The 21,804-nt window shown below is 36.2% G+C and overlaps 1 protein-coding gene across 2 annotated transcripts in view; it reads right to left on the reverse strand.

Moving 5' to 3' along the window:
* Window positions 1–21,804, reverse strand: part of EXOC6B (exocyst complex component 6B) — a 548,300-nt gene that overhangs the window by 316,907 nt on the left and 209,589 nt on the right. For both annotated transcript variants that reach the window (XM_036262943.1, XM_036262944.1), the window contains exons 7-8: window positions 16,307–16,483; window positions 552–620 (exon numbers count right to left, since the gene is read on the reverse strand). In XM_036262943.1, coding sequence (XP_036118836.1) covers window positions 552–620; window positions 16,307–16,483 — 246 coding nt within the window. The remainder of the gene's footprint in view (window positions 1–551; window positions 621–16,306; window positions 16,484–21,804) is intronic.

A 21,804-nucleotide genomic window follows, 5' to 3' on the forward strand; every position in this document is an offset into this window, starting at 1 on the left:
CTTTGCAATAATGGGCTTCTCTTATCTTCATAGTTTAATTTATTTTTCTGACTGACTTTGTATTTATCTGTGTGTCTGCAGGTAGGTATACTACCAAGATGGAGATAAATTCTAATTAATTTATTAATATCTCATTAACACCCATAGAATTTCTCCCCCTCCCCAAGAGGTTCCTCCTTCCATATGGTTTATATGACAAAAGAAATAACTGTTATCAGGAATTAAAAACAGTTTTTACAAACATTATTTTAATATGTAAAGATAGTCTATTGTTATTTAAATAAGTAGATTACTAAATTAAGAACTGAAATCTGAAAGTGTAACTATTTTGGGGTATAATCTAATAATGCGTTGATATAGAAATTGTTACTAGCTATAGCATATTATATGGCAAACATAAGATTCAAGAAGAAAAGACTTTGTTTTTATAATTAGTACTCTTTAAATAATATTTTCTATGTCCTCACTCTTCAGAAAAACTATTAAAACTAAGAAAGCAGAGCTAGAATTCAATATATATCTTTATTAGGCAGAGCCAGATAAAGACTCACCAGGACAGAATATATGTGTAGACATCGATAAACAGGGGAGAAATCCACCAGATCTTGGGCCCCAGGTACCTGCAAAACAATTGAGATTGTCACAAAGTACTCATACAAAGCTATAAACAGCAACTGCATTCATTTCTACTACTCAGTTGTTTTATATATATATATGTATACACACACACACACACACACACATACATACATACAGAGAGAGAGAGAGAGAGAGAAATATGCTAGGAAGAGAGGGGAGATCACATTAAAATAAGATAAAGAATGGAAAAGCCAAACCTAGAAGTAATACCAGCAAATTATAGTATGAACAATGCATATAGATTAAACCTAGACATCACAAGACAAAGTAAAACAAAAAACATCAGGTAAGAACTGCAGTATAGTCACAGTGCTAAAACCGATTTCTTATGTGACTTGATAATGGTAAATCACAATTTACTTTGGCCTCAATTTCCTCAACTGGAAAAGAATGATCAGTTGACCTAAAGGAATTTAGTAAGAATAAAAGGAGAGCCCTGGCTGGTTTGGCTCAGCAGTTAGAGTGTTGTCCCGCAGACCATTGAGTTGGGGGTTTGATTCCTGGTCAAGGGCACACACATGGGTTGCAGGTTTGATCCCCGGCCCCAGTTGGGGAGTTGTGCAGGAGGCAACCAATTGATGTGTCTCTCTCACATCAATGTTTCTCTTTCTTTCTCTTCCTCTCCCTCTCTCCCTCCCTCCCTTCCACTCTATCTAAAAACCAATGAGAAAATATCCTCGGGTGAGGATTAACTCCCCCCCCCCAAAAAAAAAAGAACACAGGGAGACACTGAAAGTAAATATTGAACAAAACAAAAAAGAAAAGACAAAATTAAGTAAAGAAGTCATTCTTTAACAAAAGAGCTAGATGAGTTTTTACTATAACTCTGGTAATTATATGATTCATCAGAATACAAGCATCTCTGTGTTTACTGGTTCAAATTGATTGATGATTTTGTTCATTTGCTTGCATCCATGAAGGCAGAGATTAAATCTCTACGTTTAAGAATCTCATAGTGCTATATACTCTGTAAGCACTCAAACAAATTTATGTGAATCCATAGACTGATAGTAAGGTGCTCAAGATCCTACACCATGGCCCATGCAAAATTACTGAGAAAACAGTTTATGGACACATGGACCCATGCAGATAAAGAAAAAGTAAGATTTAAAAGCATATCTTAACACAAAATGAAGCAACAAGTGATTATGTAGGCACTCTTACTTGAAATGACTGCAACATTAAAACATCTGTACAGTCTCGCCTCTTTGACTGCAAAGTGGAGATTAGAAGGAAATTTATTTTGTCTTTCCAGAAAACCAGAGCCTACCAGTGAAAACTACAGCTAAATAAAACACAACCACAAAAGAAGAAAAATGAAAAAATTTGATAAATTCATATTTAAAACAGTATTTAAACTACATAAAAATTAAACATGCATATGAAAAAAGACAAGAAACATTAAAAAAAAACCCTGATCTGTATAGAAAATGAAACTTTTTTCTTTTACTTAGAATTATTATAAAGTTTTTTATTATAAATGTATTTATAAAGAGCTAAGAGTATTTCCTTACCTAATTTGAATAAAAAATTCAATCACAACTTTGTTTATATGCTCTTCGTGCAGTTTATTTATTTTGTTTTGCTTTGATTCAGAGCTATAGTTTTATTCAAAAGAAAACTGCTTCAAGCTATTCTTCAGATAGAGCCTTGGCCCTTACACAGGTCAGATCCATCCTTATAGAATAAACGTTCACATGAGGGGACAGTTTCCCTGCAACTCTGTGATGGATAAGCTAATGGGGCACCTTACTAATAGGCCAATAAGACTGGTTTATCTGAGACACACACACACACACACACACACACACACACACACACACACAGGAGACAAAGGCCTTTCCTGTCATCTCCAACAAATTTTTACAACCAAACCTTTTCTCTGGGAGGCTGTCTTGACATCATCATACCCAACTTCAAACTGTGTAAGTGCCCTGACCTGGAAATATTGGCTTTGCTATTTCTTAGTTCTGAAACCATATCCCAGTCAAGTCCTCCTACGCACATGACTGCCTGCTTTGAAAGCAGGACACAACATCTAGACAAGAAAAGATGGAGCAAAATAGGGCTTCAGTTCACAAACTTCACCTCCACCCTCAAAGTAGCCTGCTGTTTAGAAATCCTTTCTCCTCCACACTGCCTTCTGAGGGATGGAGGAGAGCGCAGGGGAGAAAGGTATGTGAAGCATGCACTAACTCATGTTGCTCTGAGCTAGATGTGTTTTCTCTGCGTTCACTAATGAAAAAGAATCACATCTAGGGAAAGGCGAAAGGAAGAGAACAACCTACACTGTACGTGAAGGAATGCTACATGTTTGGAAGGATAAAAAATGAACTTTCAAAAATCTAAATAAATGGGGGTGGAGAAGAGAACAAAAGGCAGTTTTTCTGACTCACATAAATAGGTCTGTTTTAAGGTCCACCTTTTGCTCCCCACTTAAAATGCTAAATCTCTGTCAAAGCTGTCTTCATTCTTCTTCCCCTCCTTTGCCCCTCCCTTCCCTCAAGTTGCAAGAATGATTCAAGCAGGTTTAGTTTTCAGCTGGGGCAGAGGGAGGGGTCCAAGGACACTTTCCTAAGCTAACAATGACTGTCTCTAATGGTTTCTGTCTCCTAACAAAAGCCATGACTCTGTCGTTATCAGCTGCATCTAATTTTTCCTTTCCAAAGTAAATAACACAGCCCTTGCATTTTACACATGTCCAAGTTTGACAAATCATTATTGACTGAGACTATAACTGATAAGAGATAACTTTGTGGTAGGACGTTGTCATTTCCTCTCATAAGGGCTTTCTTTCTGAGATACAGAAACATGATTAAAATAGTTAAACATTTCCTCTGCCTGGCAGTCAGGAACTCAAGACATTAAGATACTGGAGTCTGCATTTTTCGAGTTCAAATAGATCTATGAAGATATCAACTGTAGCCACAAATAGTATATTCAAGATTATTCAGCCTTTTTTAACTAGTTCTTTTCCTTATGAATTCACATGAAATAATTTCATCACCAAGGACAGCAGCTGCCTAATTCCCTATACGTATAGTTTCTGAAAGGAGAGCATTAGTGCCTCTGTCGGCTCAAACCTCCTGATTTTCAGAGAAGTAAATAGTAATATTTTAGATTCTGTAACTAAGAAATCTATGCCTCTGAGTTATAATATTATATAAACTGAGATAGTAAAAGAATATTCTAGTAAAAGAAGTTAGGTGTGACTGGATTACAACACTCAGAGGTAGATATAAGGAAGGAAACTACTACATTCTACAATTACACAATCGCATATTCGAGATCACGTGTCACTAGGTGCCACTGTATATGACTAATCTGTTTCAATACAATTTTTACATTTGTATGATAAATATTAACGGCTGCCATCAAAGCAATGTTTTCTTAATTACTGTTTGCAAAACAGTTGTTGAAAAACAGTCTTGGATCCTATCAATGCATCAGCTAGCAAACAAATAATGCCACTACACAGATGACTAAAAAGAGTCTGGAGACAAAGGAAGCTCTAAAGTATGAAAGTAAATTTAAAATAGTAGTAATGAAAGGCACACTGGAAAAAATAGTCTTCTAAGCCTCTCAAGACAATATATTTTGAGGAAGATATAAAAATTCCAAGTGAGCCCTGGCCCAGTGGCTCAGTTGGTTGGAGCAGTGTCCAGTACACCAAAAAGGTTGTGGGTTTGATTCCTGCTCAGTGCACACACCTAGGTTGTGGGTTCAATTCCCGGTTGGGGGGTATACAGGAGGCAACCAATGTTTCTCTCTCACATCAATGTTTCTTTCTCTCTCCGTTCCTCTCTCGCGCTCAAAAAAAAAAATCAATAAAAATATATCCTTGAGTGAGGATAAAAAAAAAATTGGGGGGCTGGCTTTAGCTCAGCGGTTCCTTTGAGTCAAGCTTTCAGCTTGTTAACCACTCTTAAGGAAGCAGGAAGAAGGGGGTCAATGGGGGGTGGGGACATTGTAATACTTTCAACGATAAAAAAAACTGCATGTAGAAACTGGAATATTAGATGATCAGAAAGAAAATAACCATGACCATTTAATCATGAAAATTCTTGCAAAACATCAGGATCTGACTTTTATGTTTTCCTTCCTTTCTAACATATCTTAGTCTCTGAAAGTGGAAAGGTTAATGGCTACGTTCTCATACAGAATAAAGAAAATTATTTAACTTATTAAAGAAAAGAGGAGATTTTGATTTTAAAACAAATAATGGCATTCAAGTGTTAACAGATACATCCATTTAATATTTTTATGACACCCTTGCCCCTCCAAAAAACAGCTGAGTAGCCATTTCTACTGTTTTATAAGACTCACTAGTGAATGGAGGAAGGAAAATAAAAGTATCTGCAGGTAACAACCTGATACATCTAATCTGCTTTATTACTGGGCAAGCATATTATTAGGAAAGAAGAATAGAGTAAAAGAAAAGATTGCTTGCCTCCCTCCACTCGAGAGCAGAAGTAAATGTACTAAGAAATTTACCTCCGCTGCTGATAAAGACAGTGCATGAAAACAAAAATGCATTAGTGTGCTCTAGCCCTGTTGTTCACATAGCTGTCCCAGAAGATCCACACACCCGCACACACAGGCCATTTATTTTTCTCTTATGAAATCTTTCAAAGTAGGTGGTTCATCCAAAAAGAGTATGACAGACGTTTGCAAGGAATTTAGTTATGTTTCTCACTAATTATTTGAGTCATTCTCCTTCTTGAAAATACTTTGGATTACCACTTTACACAAAACAGTTTCTTGGTGCCCATTTCTGAGCATTAGTTGGACCTGAAGTCATTAAAATGTACCGGGCACCGTTCTGAAGGGAGAAAACAACAAATGATTAGCTGAAAGTGCATTGCCTTTGCATTCAGAGGATCGATTTTGACTGCCCATATTATGTCTGGAAGCCAGGAAATACCTGGCAAACATTTTTCACCAGTGTACTTTTCTGTCCTACTTTGCTTCCAAAACCTCAGGGAAAAGAAGAGCAGAATTCATTTGGACATAAGCTTTCATAGAGCTGAACTGAACACCAACAACACACCAACAAACCAGAAGGCCTGGGATTCTAAGGTGACTGGGATTACAAAACTATAAAGAATTTTCTATACCCTGACTGGAGCCCTAGCCTAAAAGTACCAGATTTTGCTAGGAGCTTCTCACAAATTATTAGGATTCTTCCTGAGAAATCCCTATACAGATTGCCACTTCATTTACTCAAGTGCTTGCACTAAGCCGACGAAAGTAAGGAAAAATCACCATGTCTCTTTCCTGAGACACTGCAAAAAAACTCTGTGGCCAAAATCAAAAGATAGTCCTTCAAGAATTCTTTGCTTAAAGCTAAATACTGGGGAAATAAAAATGTAACTGGTTTTTTAACAACTATCTACTATATGCTAAGAAATTGTAAACTCTTAGGTAGAAAAAGGCAATTTAAAATTAAATATTGTATTTCTGTAGAAAAGTTCTGAGAGGAGAAAAATATTAGGTAATCGAAATAATAAAAAGAATGTTATAACAATATAGGTAAAGAACTAATATCCCTAATAATAAAGAGGTCATTAAAGTTGAAGGGGGGGGAATCCTTAGAAAAATGGGTAAAATACATGAGCAGAAAGCTTACTGTAAAAAAAGAAGGTAAAACAAAGAGCCCTCAAACATAGTAAGACACTACATTTCACCCACAGTAATAGAAAAATAAAAATTAAAATTAAACAAATAATAAAACTATACAAAGATAGCCTTTTTCATCTGTGCAACTGGCAAAAATTCAAAGCTTAACAAAATACTCTGTCAAAGAAGCTGTCAGGAGACAGGCGCTGCGTACATTGCTGGAGCGGGAGATGTAGGAAATGGTACAGCCTCTATGGAGCAAAGCTTGACATTATCTAGCAAAGCTACACATGCGTTTACCCCTTGAATCAACAATCCTGCTTCTAGGACCCTACTCTGAACATACACCTTTGACTATATGGAAAACAATTCTCAGGTTTTAAGGTTTATTTTGAAACTGTATTTTAAGTTGTAAGGTGTCTTATATACAGCACAATTCACCCTTTCTGGTAAACAATTCAATGAGTTCTGACTAATCCATCTAGTCCTGTAATCATCATTACAATCTCACAATCTAGATTTTAAAAGTCCCACCATCCCCCAAAATTCGCTTGTGTCCCTTTGTAGTCAAATTACTCCCTGACGCCCAGCCCTTGGCAAACACTGATCCATTTTGTGTCCCTGGAGTTTTCCCTTTTTAGGAGTGTCATATAAATAGACTCAGATGGTATGCAGCCTTTGAATCTGGCTTCTCTCATTTATCAGACTGAATGTGAGGTTCAACACAGATGAACCTGTGTTGTTTCATGTACCTAAAGTTCATTTCTTTTTATTTCAGAGTGATACTCCAGTTACAGATCTACCACAGTTCATTTATCCCCTCACCCACTGAAGGACACTGGGTTGTTTCTACTTTCTAGCAATGTATGCATAAAGCTGCTATAAACATTCAGGTATGGGTTTTTGTGTGAACATAATGGGCAAACACCTAGGAGTGAGATTGCTGGATCATATGGTAAGTGTATGTTCAACTTGAAAATATGCTACCCAACTGTTTTCCATAGTGCCCATACTATTCTGCATTTTCAATGCAATATATAAGAATTCTTGTTGTTTTGCAATCTGTCAGTACCTGGTATTTACAGTATTATTTTTAGCTAATTCTAGCAGCTATGTAGTTGAAATACTATATTTTAATAGGGAAATATTGAAAATCATTAAATATCCACATATAGGAAATTGGCTGAATGAACCATAAGTACATTCAATTGATGAAGTACTATCTAGCAGTCAAAGTAAAATAAGAAAGACTTCTATGAACTGATGTGGATACATTTTCAGGATAAAAGAAAATACAAAGCCCTGGCCAGTTTGGTTCAGCAGTTACAGTATTGGCCTGCGAACCAAAAAGTCTTGGGTTCGATTCCAGCCAAGGGCATGTACCTTGGTTGCAGTTTGTCCCCAGCCCCAGTTGGGGTCAGGCAGGTGGCAATTCTCTCTCTCTCTCCCCCTCCCACTCTGTCTGAAGATAAATGTAAAAATATACTCAGGTGAGGATTTAAAAAAACAAAACAAAAATTATACATGTATTATGATATTATGTGAGGTATCAGGAAGGGTACATACACAATGGATACTGATTACTTAAAAAGGATGGGTAGGAGAACGGTGGAAGGGATAAAGAGTAGAACGGTATTTCACTGAATATATCTTCTTATATAAATTTGCCTTTTGAACCATTTTCATATTGTACATAGTCAAAAAAAAATAATAGAGATAAGGGAACTTCGAAAAATAATGCAAAAAGAAACAAATGAACCTAATTATGTATCTGTTTAGTAACCATCACACCAAAGAAAAGAAATAGCCAAGAAACATTTGAATAAACTACTCTGAACTATATAGTCTCAGTGAGATTTATTGTAGGATAAAAAAGAACTGGGGGAAAAAGTCTTGAACTTAATAAATATACTGCTTTCAGTAACATTTGCAAATCAATTCTGGATAGAACCATGTTATTTGTGATAAGTGATTAGGCAAATGAATAAATATATAGGTAGTCTGGAAACTAGAAGTCTTAGAGATACAAATCTGGAATAGGAGAAGCTATTACCTGTGATATCAGATTGAAATTAGAAGCATCAGTTTTAACTCATGATTTATAAAACTGTCCATGTGTTTGTGTGGCATGTGTATTTCTTAGCAATGTCCACAAAGGAAAATATCTAATGCCACATCTCAGTTTCTAAATATCATTCTCTAGTAAAAGAAAATGAGCTCCTTTAAGAAACAGCTGATTCTGGGGCTGGGGCAGAACCTGGAATGAATCAAGAGCATCTTGTCCCAGAAAAAATAAAAAAGGAATTACTCAAAATTGTATGGAAGCTATTAGGGAAATGCAAATCAAAACTACAATGAGATAACACCTCACACCTGTCATAATGGCTATCACTAACAAGACAAGTAATAACAAGTATTGGAGAGGTTGGAGAGGAAAAGGAACCCTCACTCATTCCTGGTGGGAATGTAAACTGGCACAGCCACTATGAAAACAGTATGGAAGTTCCTCAAAAATTAAGAATTACAGCCCTGGACAGTTTGGCTCAGCGGTTAGAGCATCAGCCTGCGGTCCAGAGTGGCCCGGGTTCAGTTCCCGCTAAGGGCATGTACCTCGGTTGCAGTTTGTCCCTGGCCCTGGTTGGGTCGTGAAGGAGGCAGCCACTCGATGTCCCTTTCACATCGATGTTTCTCTCTCTCTCTTTTCCTCTCTCTCCCTCCCACTCTGTCCAAACAAAAAAATGGAAAAATGTCCTTGGGTAAGGATAAAAAAAAAAGAACAGAGTTACCATATGACCCAGCAACCCCTCTTCTTGGGTATCTAACTCAAAAATTTGAAAACGTTTATTTGCAAAGATATATGCACCCCTACGTTCACTGCAGCACTCACTGTTCACAGTGGCCAAGACATGGATACAACCAAAATGTCCCTCAATAGATGGCTGGCTAAAGAAGATGTGGTACATATATACAGTGGAATGCTATTCAGCTACAAAATAAAGATGAAATACTGCCATTTGTGACAACATGGATAGATCTTGAGAATAGCATGTTAAGAGAAATAAGTAGGACAGAAAAAGTCAAGAACCATATGATTTCACTCATATGTGGGATATAAAACTGAAAGCAACAAATGAACAAATAAGACAAACAAACAAACAAAAACTCACAAACAACAGTATGGTGGATACAAAAGGGAAAGGGGGGTGTGGGAGGAGAAAAGGGTAAAGGGAGTCAAATATATATAATATTCTGCCAAAAATAATTGAACATAACCTAATCATGAGGATGTACCAAGTGTACCTAAATAGAGATACCAAAGGAAGATAAACAGACATAAAAATTACATATTATGGGCTGTACACTACATGGCAGATAGTATCAATGGTAAGTTTCATAATAAGTGTACTGTGTTTATGAAAAAGAGTGTTATTCTCAGTAAACTACAGATTGCTGTATTGAGAGTTCGAATATGATTAATGAAGTATGATACTTTCAAATGGCTTAGTTTTTTTTGTGTGGGGTAAGTAGATATATATTTTTTGATTCTTCCAAAATCAAACTTTTGAGAGAGAGCAAATATGTCAAATTTTAATAAGTAAAGCATTTAAGTAAAGGAAATATGATGTTCATTTTACCTCTCTTGTAACCTTTCTGAATATTTAAAACTCTTTAAAAGAAAAAAAAAATTTTTAAATAAGGTAATATGAAATAGGTGAGAAGAAACTAGTATCAGAGAAAAGCAGAATTAGCTTTTCTATTTTAGACAAGGAGGGAGGAAAAAGGAATCCATTCCCTACTTGGTATTATTAGCAACTTAGCCCAGTGGGAAGGGGTGGCTGAATAAGCAATGAGTATATAAAGCAAAAATTCTAGAAAACCTGAAAAGGTAGGTAGATGTTTGTAATTGAGGCAAGCAATTTCAAAACGACAAGACTTTTTTAATACCACTAAAATGAAAAATTTTAAAGATCTTAAATCAGTGTGAGTCATAATATATTTTTGCCAATAAACAGACCTAAAAGATCAAAGAATAGGAATAAAAAACCCAAAACAGAATGTCTCAAGCATGCCATAATGATTTCGTTCAAGTTTCTAACTTGTCTTTATTGCCATTTGATTATATGTATGGGTATCTACTTTCCATCTAACTACATATAATCAGCTTTAATAGATCAGCTTTCATTAAGAATAGAAGTGAAAACCTCAAAGCCGGCAGGGGTCAGTGGGCATTGGGAATAAGTAAAGTAGACCAGCATTTTAAATTTTATTCTCTGAATAGATATACTATTATTTCATTTTTATAAGAGACTGTGTTCTCATCATTTCTTTTCAAACATGTGGTCCGGTCAGTCTATCTTCCATTTCACCATTTTTAAATAGAGACTCAGTATAAATAATAACAGATTTCCCTCAACAACAGCATAAATGTGATAATAAATGGCAATTGCCAAGATGCAGATACAACAAGGGTGTGGCTTAGTGGAAAAAAACGAGTTCCCTTGTGGCAACATTGCTACTCAGGGGGGATCTATCACTACCATGTCTAGAAAAAGCTTAAGTTAAAAATACAGATTTTTACATAAAATCAATCAACTTTTAAAAGTTGGCAACTAGTTTTTTATTTTTAAGCACTGTACAAACCAACAACCATTTTGCAAACTGTTTCTGGTCCACGGGCTACCAACCGGCAACCTCGAATTTGAACTCTAAAGCTCTAATATCATCCTTGATTCGATTTAGTTTACTGAGAAATGATCCTCGTTTTCTGTTACTATCCTGTCAAAAGAAAGTTTTGTAAAAAAAACAATGTGAAACTTGGGTCAAAGATCCTAATAACTAGAATATTTCCCAAGAAAGTTGACATAAATTAATCATTGGCACTTAAATGGGTGAGAAAAGAGATGCTCAGAGAAATGACATTATTTGTTCCAACAACACAAAGGTGACAGAACGTGTACCTTCTAAACACAAATCTTGAGTTCTTTCCAATCACCCTGTGTTATAGATTGAATTGTGTCACTCTCAAAATTCATATGTTAAAGCCCTAACACCCAATATGACTATATTTGGAGATATAGCCTTTAAGGAGGTAATTAAGGTTAAATGAAATCGTAAGAGTGAAGCCCTAATACATTGGGACCAGCATCTTTATAAAAAGAGGAAGACACATCAGGGGGAAGTACAGAGAACTAGCCATGTGTGGACACAGCAAGACGGTAGCCACTGACAATTCAAGGAGAGAGGCCTGAGCAGAAACCAACCCTGCTGGCACCTTGATCTTGGGACTTCTAGCCTGTGAGAAAACAAATTCCTGCTGTTTAAGCTACACAATCTGCAATATTTTACTAGCAAACAAATACACACTGTTACCTCAAAATTTGTACCTACAACAAGCATTTGGACATCTCTAAAGGTTTTATATTACATGTCATTTTCAGTTAAATTAGCAATTCCATCTGTTAATTCCATATTTCAAGAGAGGTATAAAAATCTTGAGCTAAACCTGAGGTGGATTATTCGATCACATTCATATTTTTGACTCACACTCTATGATAAGTTGTGTGAATAACATGATGACCACTGCTCTCCACAAGTGTGTAAACAAAGAGAAACAACTAGAACATGAGATGTGCCATAAGTCTGTTACCATGCCATGTTCTAGGAATGCAGGACGTCTGAAGAAACCAAAAAACAAAGAAGAAATCATAGGCCCTGTTATTTCTCTTTTTTGTTTACAGCAGATGGTGTTTATCAATCCATATAAATATACATTATCAAAAACTGTATCAACTTGTTTAACCTTTATTCTCAAAAAAAGAAAAAGAAAAAGGCACACACCCATAGTGCCTAAGTAGTAGCTATTACATAATGATAGCTATTGTGTTCCCCAAGTACTATGAAGAGAGCATTATATACATTATTATTCCAGTCAATCCTCACAATAACCCTATCCTCGTTAGGTATTATCATCCTCCTTTTTACAAATAATATATCACCTAATGGGGTTCTTTGTATTTTATCTTCAAATATCTCAAAAATGATATTCTTGATGAATCTAGATCTATAAATACACTCTCAATCTAAAATATTCACTACTTCTAAAACTATTTTAAGTCCTATCTAGACATTTACAGAAGAGTAATTATATCTACATATAACACAAGATGATGTAGAGATTCGAACCAAATTCCTAAAATTGTACATATTTCCATTAAAAATCAACTGAATTAAGTCATGAATCAAAAACAGTCAAATATCAGCACTTCATATAGTTCAATTTAATATATGAGATGTAAAAAAACAAAACAAAAACCTTACCTTAATTAAAGTGACCCTTAATTAAATAAAATACAGATGGTTTTATGGGGAAATACTTTTCCTACACTATCAGAAATCAAGAGACTGACTCTTTCAATTGGTTCAACATGTGAGATAGTTTTTCACCCAACACAACAATTTACTACTGTAACTCCATCCTAGATCCCAGTTTGTCCCATCTCTGACACAAACCTGGTTTCAGATTAACAATGTATTAACTATGTGCTAACCATGTGCAAAGTTTTGTTCTAGGTATATGGGATTTCCTACCATCTCACTCTATGGTCTTCTATTAAGTGTCATTAAGCTTAAGACATAGAAAATAGCCTAAAAATAGCATTAAACTCAACAAATGTATTAAGTATACTTCCATTAAAAGCACACAAAAAATGGTAAAAAGATCTTGCTTCAGAGAAAAAAAAAAAAACCTAAACTTAAGCAGGTGAAATCAGAATCAACCTTTCATAAACAATGCTGGTAATCTACTATAAGCAATATACTTTAGAAAGCAAAACATAATTTTCTCTTCAGCTGCTCTTCATTATTGGAAATATTTTAAGACATGTTAATAAACAGAAGACCTAAATCATGAGTTTGTTTTCTTTATGCACTTAAAATGCCTTGTGGTCCTCTATATGCCTGCCACTCAAAGTGTGCTCTGAGACCCACAAGCACCATCCTCATCTGGGAGCTTGTTAAAAATGCAGATTCTGAGACTCATCCCTGACCTGCAAAATCAGAATCTGCATTTTAATATGATTTTAAGGTGATCCTATGCACACCAAAGTTCACTGCCCTACAACATAGGTTCTTAACTTTGGCCTTCAGGGCAACATGAGTTTCACGAATCCCCTGAAATTTCACGCAGAACTTTTGCAGGTGAATATATGTACATTTTACTGGGGAAAGACTCTAAATATTTTTTACCAAATTCTCAAAGTAATTACCCCAAATAGATTAAGAACTACTGCCCTACAGGATTCTATGCCATGGTTTAAAAGTCAAAATATTTCAAAAACTATTTACGCTGCTCTCAATGAGGTCTGTTGAAGAATGACAAGAATGAAGGTCAGAACGTCACAGTGGGTCACGAAAGACCTTATCTGAAGAATTTATTCACACCATGCAAGAACTATGCCAAGAAACCAGTTTGGAGACATCTAAATAAATAATTCTCTCCATGAGGTTTGAGATTAAGAATGTGCACTTGCAGAAGATTCAAACTGAGAAGTAAATAAATATAAAGTAGACATTTTTTTAAGAGAGGATGCCATCAGATGACAGGGCAGAGCTGAATTCCTGTTGTAAGAGCTCAATCAGCAAATCTCTAATGTGAATTCTGTTTGATTTGGGATATGGGAGCATTTTTAAAAAGTTAACTTCCAAGTACATTCTTATAATACTTCCTTTATGAGGAACCCCCAACACACTTCACCAGTCCCACTAGCTTCACCTTCTCTGGATCTTAGAAGATAAAACAAAGAAGAAATAGAGCACAAAAATGAAAAGGGATGTGCTTGTGATATTCAGTGAGTTAATGAAAAAGAATGGCTCCTATCCAGAAGGTTCTCAGTGATATATGAGAACTGTGTATATATTTCATTCTTTTATCTTATCATCTAACCATCTCTTTGGGACGTGTATTATCCAGAAGCACAGACTATGTCTAACTTTTGTTTCCTTAAACCATAGTGCCTGATAGAATTTAATTTTCTTGTCAGGCACCTAAAATGTAAAAAAAATCCATTAACTGGTATTTCCTGAGACTGATTCTTTATTGTACTACTACTGTAACTTGTCATCGGTGATGAGTCCAATACCTGAAGTCTGGTCTCCAGGGTAGATCTGCATCCTACCGTACCATTCATTCCATGCAAGAAGAGACAATACTAGAAAATATTCAGGGAGGTCAAGTCTTCTCTATTTCCTCTTTCTATTTCCATGGGTATCAGGCAAATATCTGGTTCATTTCTTAGCTTGACTTCTTAGAGCTATAAAAGTTCTTATTATCCAAGTGCAACAGGGATTATGATAAGACTTTAACATACTGTTAACTATTAATGTACCTCATTTACACAATAAACATATCCTAATAAAGTATAAATTATAAATGTATATTCACTCATATTGTAGAACTGTGTCCTCTCAATAATGATAACTATATAAAAAAATAATGCTTTATACATATGATAGTCTCTCAGACATCCATCAAATGTAAAGGCTAATATTTTAGATACATAATTAACTTGGTTATTTGCTTTCCAGCCCAAATAGTTTAAACAGTGGCAATTCAATTTTTGACATGAAAGAGGAATAATAATAAGGACAGGGATATTGACTGTAGTGATACTTAATAGAAGTGAGGAAAGAAGAGTAATAAAAATCGGGCAGCAACTAACATTTGTACAAGCCTGTGGGGACACACGACACTGTCTTTACTTGCCAGATGAAGACATAAAAGTTCCAACAGATAAAACAATTACCTAAGATTACAAAGTCATGCAGTGACAATGGGGGAGAGGAGAATAAGGAGAGTAGTAAGGGCATATAGCAAAGGACAAGGATAAGACCATGAACCCAGCTGTACCTGGAGAAATAAAGCAATAGACAGAGACAAGCACTTAGAGCAAACAGGTTAAATGAGTCCAGGAGTAAATGGTTCCTCACATGTCACTGAACATTTTAAAAGTAAATGATATAATTATAAATACTAATTTAAAAAAATAAAGTGGCAGAGCCAGAATTTGTCTGACTCCAATGGTCATGTGTCAAACACCAGACTCACGGAGAAACTAATCCTGTTATACAAATAAGTATTTACAAAACATTTTTTTTAAATATGTTTTTATTAATTTTTTTAGAGAGAGAGAGAAAGGGAGAGGAAGATAGAAACATCGATGTGAGAGAGACACATGGCTCGGATGCCTCCTGCATGCCCCCTACTGGGATCAAGCCTGCAATCCGAGCATGTGCCCTGACCAGGAATTGAACCAGGACCTCTCAGTCCATGGGACGACACTCAATCCACTGAGCCACACTGGCTGGGCTACAAAAACACTTTAACAAGAAATCTCACATCACAGGAGGTTTATTTTTAAAAACACATTAAATACACTTCCAACAACGAAGGATATAAAAATATGTACTAGTTAAGCCACTTAATCTTATTCTTTACCTGAAAAGGACACAGATCTAATCTAAGAGGTTATGGATATGTCACAAAATTCCCAAATTCTCGATAATCACTCAAACATTTATTTCCCCAGAAATGTATTCTCAATTTTCTGGAACCTTTTTATATTTTCAATCTGAACCATCACTCAAGACTAAGAAATTCCTTTGTTCGTTCCCTACTGTTTAAAGTAACATCATTTATTGGTCTCCAGAAACTTTTTTCTAGTTCAATGGAGGTCACCTAGATCTCTTTCTCCAGGTCAGGTAAACTCTACTATTCCCTTAAAGTAGTACCTACCCAGTCAATATACAATAAAAAAAAACAAAACCCTGAAACTTATTAAAAATGGACAAGTGCATTTAAAATAATTAGAATCTGAGATATCTTAGTATATCTTCAGTTTCCTTAAATCGGGGCCTATTTGTATTTAAAATAATATTTAATTCCAGAATATCACAAAAGCTGTAATGAATGGATATATTCTTCATCACATCTCAAACATACTGTATTTATATCGAACAACAGTCTCACACCTCCAGTGCATATGTTAGTTACCTCTTCATCTTCTTCATCTTCAACATCCAGAATTCCTGAATCCTGCTCAGACTTGGGGCTGGTGCTTTCTAGTTCTGTATCAAAAATTGTATATGCATCTTTCTTAGATTTCCTCTTGCTACCTATTCTGGGTTGTTGTTGCAAGACGATGTTATCCAGGTTTCTTTGTTGTTGGGCCTAGGACAGAGACATCACACACACATTAGAATAAAAGAAAAAAGAAAAGAAACAATTAAGCATTCAAAAAACTTCTGATTTTCAACAAATTGATGTCTTAAAGAAAATATAAAAAAATGCCTTAATATATAAAGTTTTAGTCCCAGAAATAAACCCAAACATATTCATGTATACATTTTTTAACCCTCTTGATTTATTTTCCCAGTTTCCATGGGGGGGAAAAGAGATAATCAGTCAATATTATCACAAGTCTTTTTAAATATACCCACTAAATCGCCACAAAAAAAATGGAATCTATACATTTTCCTCTAACTAGCCAAGAGATTAGTTCAAATAACCAAATATTTATGTCACACAAGATAGAAGCCATGCTGCAACCCGGTGGTGGGGGAAAGGAACAGGAGCCTTTATGCTTAGGGGACTCTTAGAACAGTTGTGTGAATATAAGAAATCAACACAATTCTCATGATTAAAAAATAAAATATCTTAATAGAGTGATTTGAACTAACTAATCCAATAGTATTTCATGACCTGAATCTGTGGAAAACAGTCTTAAAGGATTTCTCCTGAACTTTTAGAGAAAAGGAAGGGTAATCCCCTCAGCTTAATAGAAAAAAGACTCAAATGATGGTGTGGTTCAGTAAATACAAAGAGGTGAGAAGTGTCACTTTCCAGGGTCAAGAACAGAAGTATAAAACCAGATAGTATTAGAGCTGGAAGTGACCTTAGTCACTGCTCAGGAAACTGAGGCTAGAAGATGAAGGATTTGATGGGGTCTAGTTAGTAGTAAATCAGAATCTCAAAATGTGATCTTCTAAATGCCACATCATTGATCTTCCCTGTATACCAACAGTCCCTCAAAGCATGGCGACATGTTTCCCAAAAAAAGGGGGGGGGATGATCAAATACATGAAAAACACTGCATATCATGTAGCCTTTTTGTAGATATATAATGCTTATTAACAAAATAAAAACAGGGGGGAGTCCATTTTAAGAAACTTCTTTAATTTGATTTAACCCAGCATGTTCCAAAAGTATTTCACAATGAAAGTATCCTTTAAAAAATAATAAATACTTAGTATCTTCCTTAGTATACATTCCTTAATCAACATGTGCTATTTCTCCTCAGTGACAAACAGATATTCATTCAGGAGAAAATCAACTTCCAAATATTCTGAGGGGGATTAAGGAATTCAAGACAAATATTAAGTATAACATGTTAGTCCAGGCACTGGTTAAATGAGACAATTATAATAGGACAGAGAAAAACTTGAACTATGTGAGCTAGTTTCTGCCAAGAAAATGAAAAGAATCTACATTCCAGAGATTCGAATCAATGGACAAACTTGTTTCTCTACATAATACTCATTGATATTTTGCTTTGACTTACATAAAATATGTGGCTTGGGTAACAAACTGAGGAGAGAAGGCATCCAAAAACATTTCATTTAGGTTGGTACATAAGACATACATAGCCTTCAAGCATTAGAATGAGATACAATGAGATACACTATTCTTTCTTTTCCTGTCAAAAGTAACTTCTTCCCCATTACTTCTAATGCAAACCACACAGAAAGGGGTCAAGAACTCTGGGGAGGCACAAAGGAGGGAGGAGAGAACACCCTAAAGCTTGCATATTTAAAAGGCAAGCCCTCAGCTAGAGAGTGGCCACGTGTCCCTTAACTCCGTCTCTTCTTCGTGCACAGCAACACCAAAAGCTTTCAAAAGTTGGTCTTCTTTTATTGAACCCCAAGTTACTTATTTTTCTTCAATAATCAATAAAATAGTTCCAGTGTATCAAAAGCAATCAAGAGGAGCCACACTTCAATACTGTCATTTAAACTTGAAAGGACACAAATCTCCAAGTATCCCATGGAAGTAATTTTCAAACTCCTTTGACTTGTTCTTTTTAGGTGGTATGTATGTGGTTTTCCCCCTCAGTTTGGAAGAGCACAAATGAAGATAGCAAACCCTATGTTAGAAAGAAAAGCATTTCAGGTACTATTGCAAAGCTCCATCACAACGCGGAGTCTCTGTTAGAGTTATCAAGGCTTCGCAGTGTGTAAAGAAGCAGTCAGGGCAGATCGGCCAAGTGGGGACCGGCCAAGTCAGAAACACTGAATCCTCAGGTAGACTGATAAATTAAATACTCAGATGTTGCCCATTATGGCTGCAAATGAAAATGACCACTTATTCAGAATGTATGTTATGGGACTGACAAGAAGTGGAGAAGAGTAAATATAAATACCAACATATAAATACATATAATATATATTAAAATAACAAGTCCATGGGGGGAACACACCCTTCAGAGCTCTCCTCTCATATGCTAAGCTACATCAACCAGGATCTCTCTTCTGTCCCTCCAGAGGGAACCTTGATCACCATGAGCCAAAGAAGCAGCTGCCTGATTTCTGGCCCCTGAGTTGAAGTGGAGGCAGGAGGATATGAAGCATAAAAGTAGCACTTAGACCTTAAAAAGCATGTAGGCATTTTTTTTCCTTAGTTGTTACTTATCTTTGTGAATAATTTTTATACATTTAACCACCTCTTCCTCGAGTTTCCCTCATATATATTCTTCTCTAGTTTCTTTTATATAGAAATTAAGCCCGGTTTATTCCTCCATCCCTCTCCTCTGACCACTCTCCCCAGATCAAATAGCACATCTCCAGTTTCTTATTATTACTGGGTGCTCTGCCTTCACCTTGTTCCAACGTACCTGAAATGGAACTCATCGCCTCCTGTCACAATTCCCCGCATACTGTGGCCAGGCTCTTCTTAAACCACATCATTCATCACACCAATTAGGTGTGAGGGAAATGGGGGGCGGGGGGAGGGATTAAACAAGCACAAATCCAAACTCCACAATCCATCACTTAGATTCCACTATAATGGAAGCTGAACCTATTTTCCATGGACTTCTCCAACATGACTCTTCCACGTGAATCAGACTCTACTACACAATATACTAGGTATATTTCTACTTCTATATCTCTACTGAATGCCCTCTTTCTGCCTGAATCCAATCTTTTCTCCAAACCCCAATTAAATGCTTCTGCCTTTAGAAAGCCTCCTCTCATTGTATTCCTGGTACGCTCTCCTTGTATTCCTATTTGCAGTCCAACATATACTGAAGGTCTACTTGGTACCGGGCATTGTGCTACACACTAGCTATACAAAGAAAAAATTAGAGTCTCTGACTCTGACTCATGAACCTCACATCAAACTGGTATGGAAAGCACACTGAAAAACGAGTGGCTGAAATTCCGTGCAATAAGTATAATAGACATAATACAAAGGACAATGGTTGAACAAAGGAGAGAGTAATCAGATCTGCTTGGAGGGGGTATTAGGAAAGACCTCACAGAGGACCAGGTAGCATGTTCTTTTTTTGTTATTGTTGTTAATCCTCACCCAAGGATATTTTTCTGTTGATTTGTTTTTTTTTCAGATAGAGTGGAAAAGAGGGGACATCAGTGTGAGAGAGATACATTGATAGGTTGCCTCCCGCATGACTCTGACTGTTGCTGGGAATCGAAACTGCAACCGAGGTACGTGCCCTTGACCAAGAACTGAACCCACACCCTTCGGTTCATAGGCCGACACTCTAACTGCTGATCCAAACCAGCCAGGGCCAGGCAGCATGTTCTTAAACGATAAATATAATTTTTCCAAAGGGAGCTAAAATAGAAAGGGTAACCATTCCAGAAGAAGGAAACAGCATAAGAAAGGACCGTGTGTGAAGTAACATTTCCACCCAAAGAATAAATAATTTTGTATAGGGACATAGTTTATAAAGGACTAACAACAAATAAAGATGCCATACAAAGCAGTTTCAAAGTCAGGGAGTAGGCAATGGGGAAACAATGAAAGAGTTGCAAGCAAGGGAACAGCAGGGACAGCTTTACAATTCGGTCAAATCCCCTAGGATTAGAGGAGTGGTCGACTGGGTGAAGATAGAGACTAGAAGGAAGAAAACAATACAGATCACTGTAACAGTCCAATAACTATGATGAGGACTTGAACTAAGGTAGCTACAGATATATAAGACAGAAGCATCAGAATTTACTCATTTGAACGTAGTACATAGAAGAGAGGAAGAAAATAGAGTAACTGTAAGTATTCCAGCCTTGATGACTAGATGGTGGGATTATTCCAAACACTAGGAACCATGGAAATGGTAAGTTGAGAGCAAGACAGAGAAGATGGAGAAGACTTCAGTAAACCTGTCGGATAGCCAGGTAAGCAAATGACAGTTCCACACTTCAGTATGTGGCTCTTCTTTCTTTGAGAATAGGAAACACGCTTTACCATTCTTAGAATCACCAAAGCCCAGATTCAGTAACACAATACACTAAATTTGGATAAAAGATCACTATGCCTGGCCGACATGGCTCAGTGGTTGAGCATCAACCCATGCACCAAGAGTTCACCGGTTCAATTCCCAGTCAAGGTACATGCCCAGGTTGTGGGCCAGATCCCCAGTGGGGGGCATGCAGGAGGCAGCCAATCGATGTTCTCTCTCATCGATGTTTCTGTTGCTCTCTCTCCCTCTCCCTTCCTCTCTCAAATCAGTAAAGAAAAAAAATTTTTTTTTGTAAAGATCACTATATAAAGGCAATAGATAGCAAAATATACCTATGTGAGAATGATATCTAGCCCAATAAAAGAGAGGGGTATCTGCAAAAGACAGGGTTTGGATATTCTCCTTCCTATTAGAAGAGGAAGAAAACCCAAAAACCTATTAGAATTACCTAATATAAACTATTAACCTAAAAATGTTGCTATTAACACTTTACAACTGTCAAAGAGTGTCTATAGGGCACTATATATAATATATATATAATTAAATAAAGTTTTATCATGAAATACAACTTCAAAGCATGCCTAGCAATAAGACTCAGTTAAAATTATGTGAATGAGAAACGGAAGGCTCCTATCTTTATCAACCCAATACTGACCTCTAGTGGGCTACAGGAATATATACAAATGACCTTTAGAATCAGAAACTGAGAAGGTTTGGAGGCCTGATAAAATTACATGGACTTTAATAACAGGGTGCTATAACAAAAAAACAAAAAAATCTTGAAGTAAGACAGGACTTTAAATCTAAGCTCTGCAACTTTTTAATTCTATAACCTTGGGCAGTTTCTTCACTTCTCTGGCCAACATTCCCATCTATTAAAGAAAAGATTAGCAAAATGTACCTTGAAATTGCCACAAAGCCCTGGCCACTTTGGTTCAGTGATTGGAGCGTTGGCCCATGGACTGAAGGGTCTCGGGTTTGACACCATCAAGGATGTGTACCTGGGTTGCAGGTT

The sequence above is a fragment of the Molossus molossus genome, unplaced genomic scaffold (genome assembly GCF_014108415.1).
Source record: "Molossus molossus isolate mMolMol1 unplaced genomic scaffold, mMolMol1.p scaffold_m16_p_15, whole genome shotgun sequence".
Classification (NCBI taxonomy): Eukaryota; Metazoa; Chordata; class Mammalia; order Chiroptera; family Molossidae; genus Molossus; species Molossus molossus.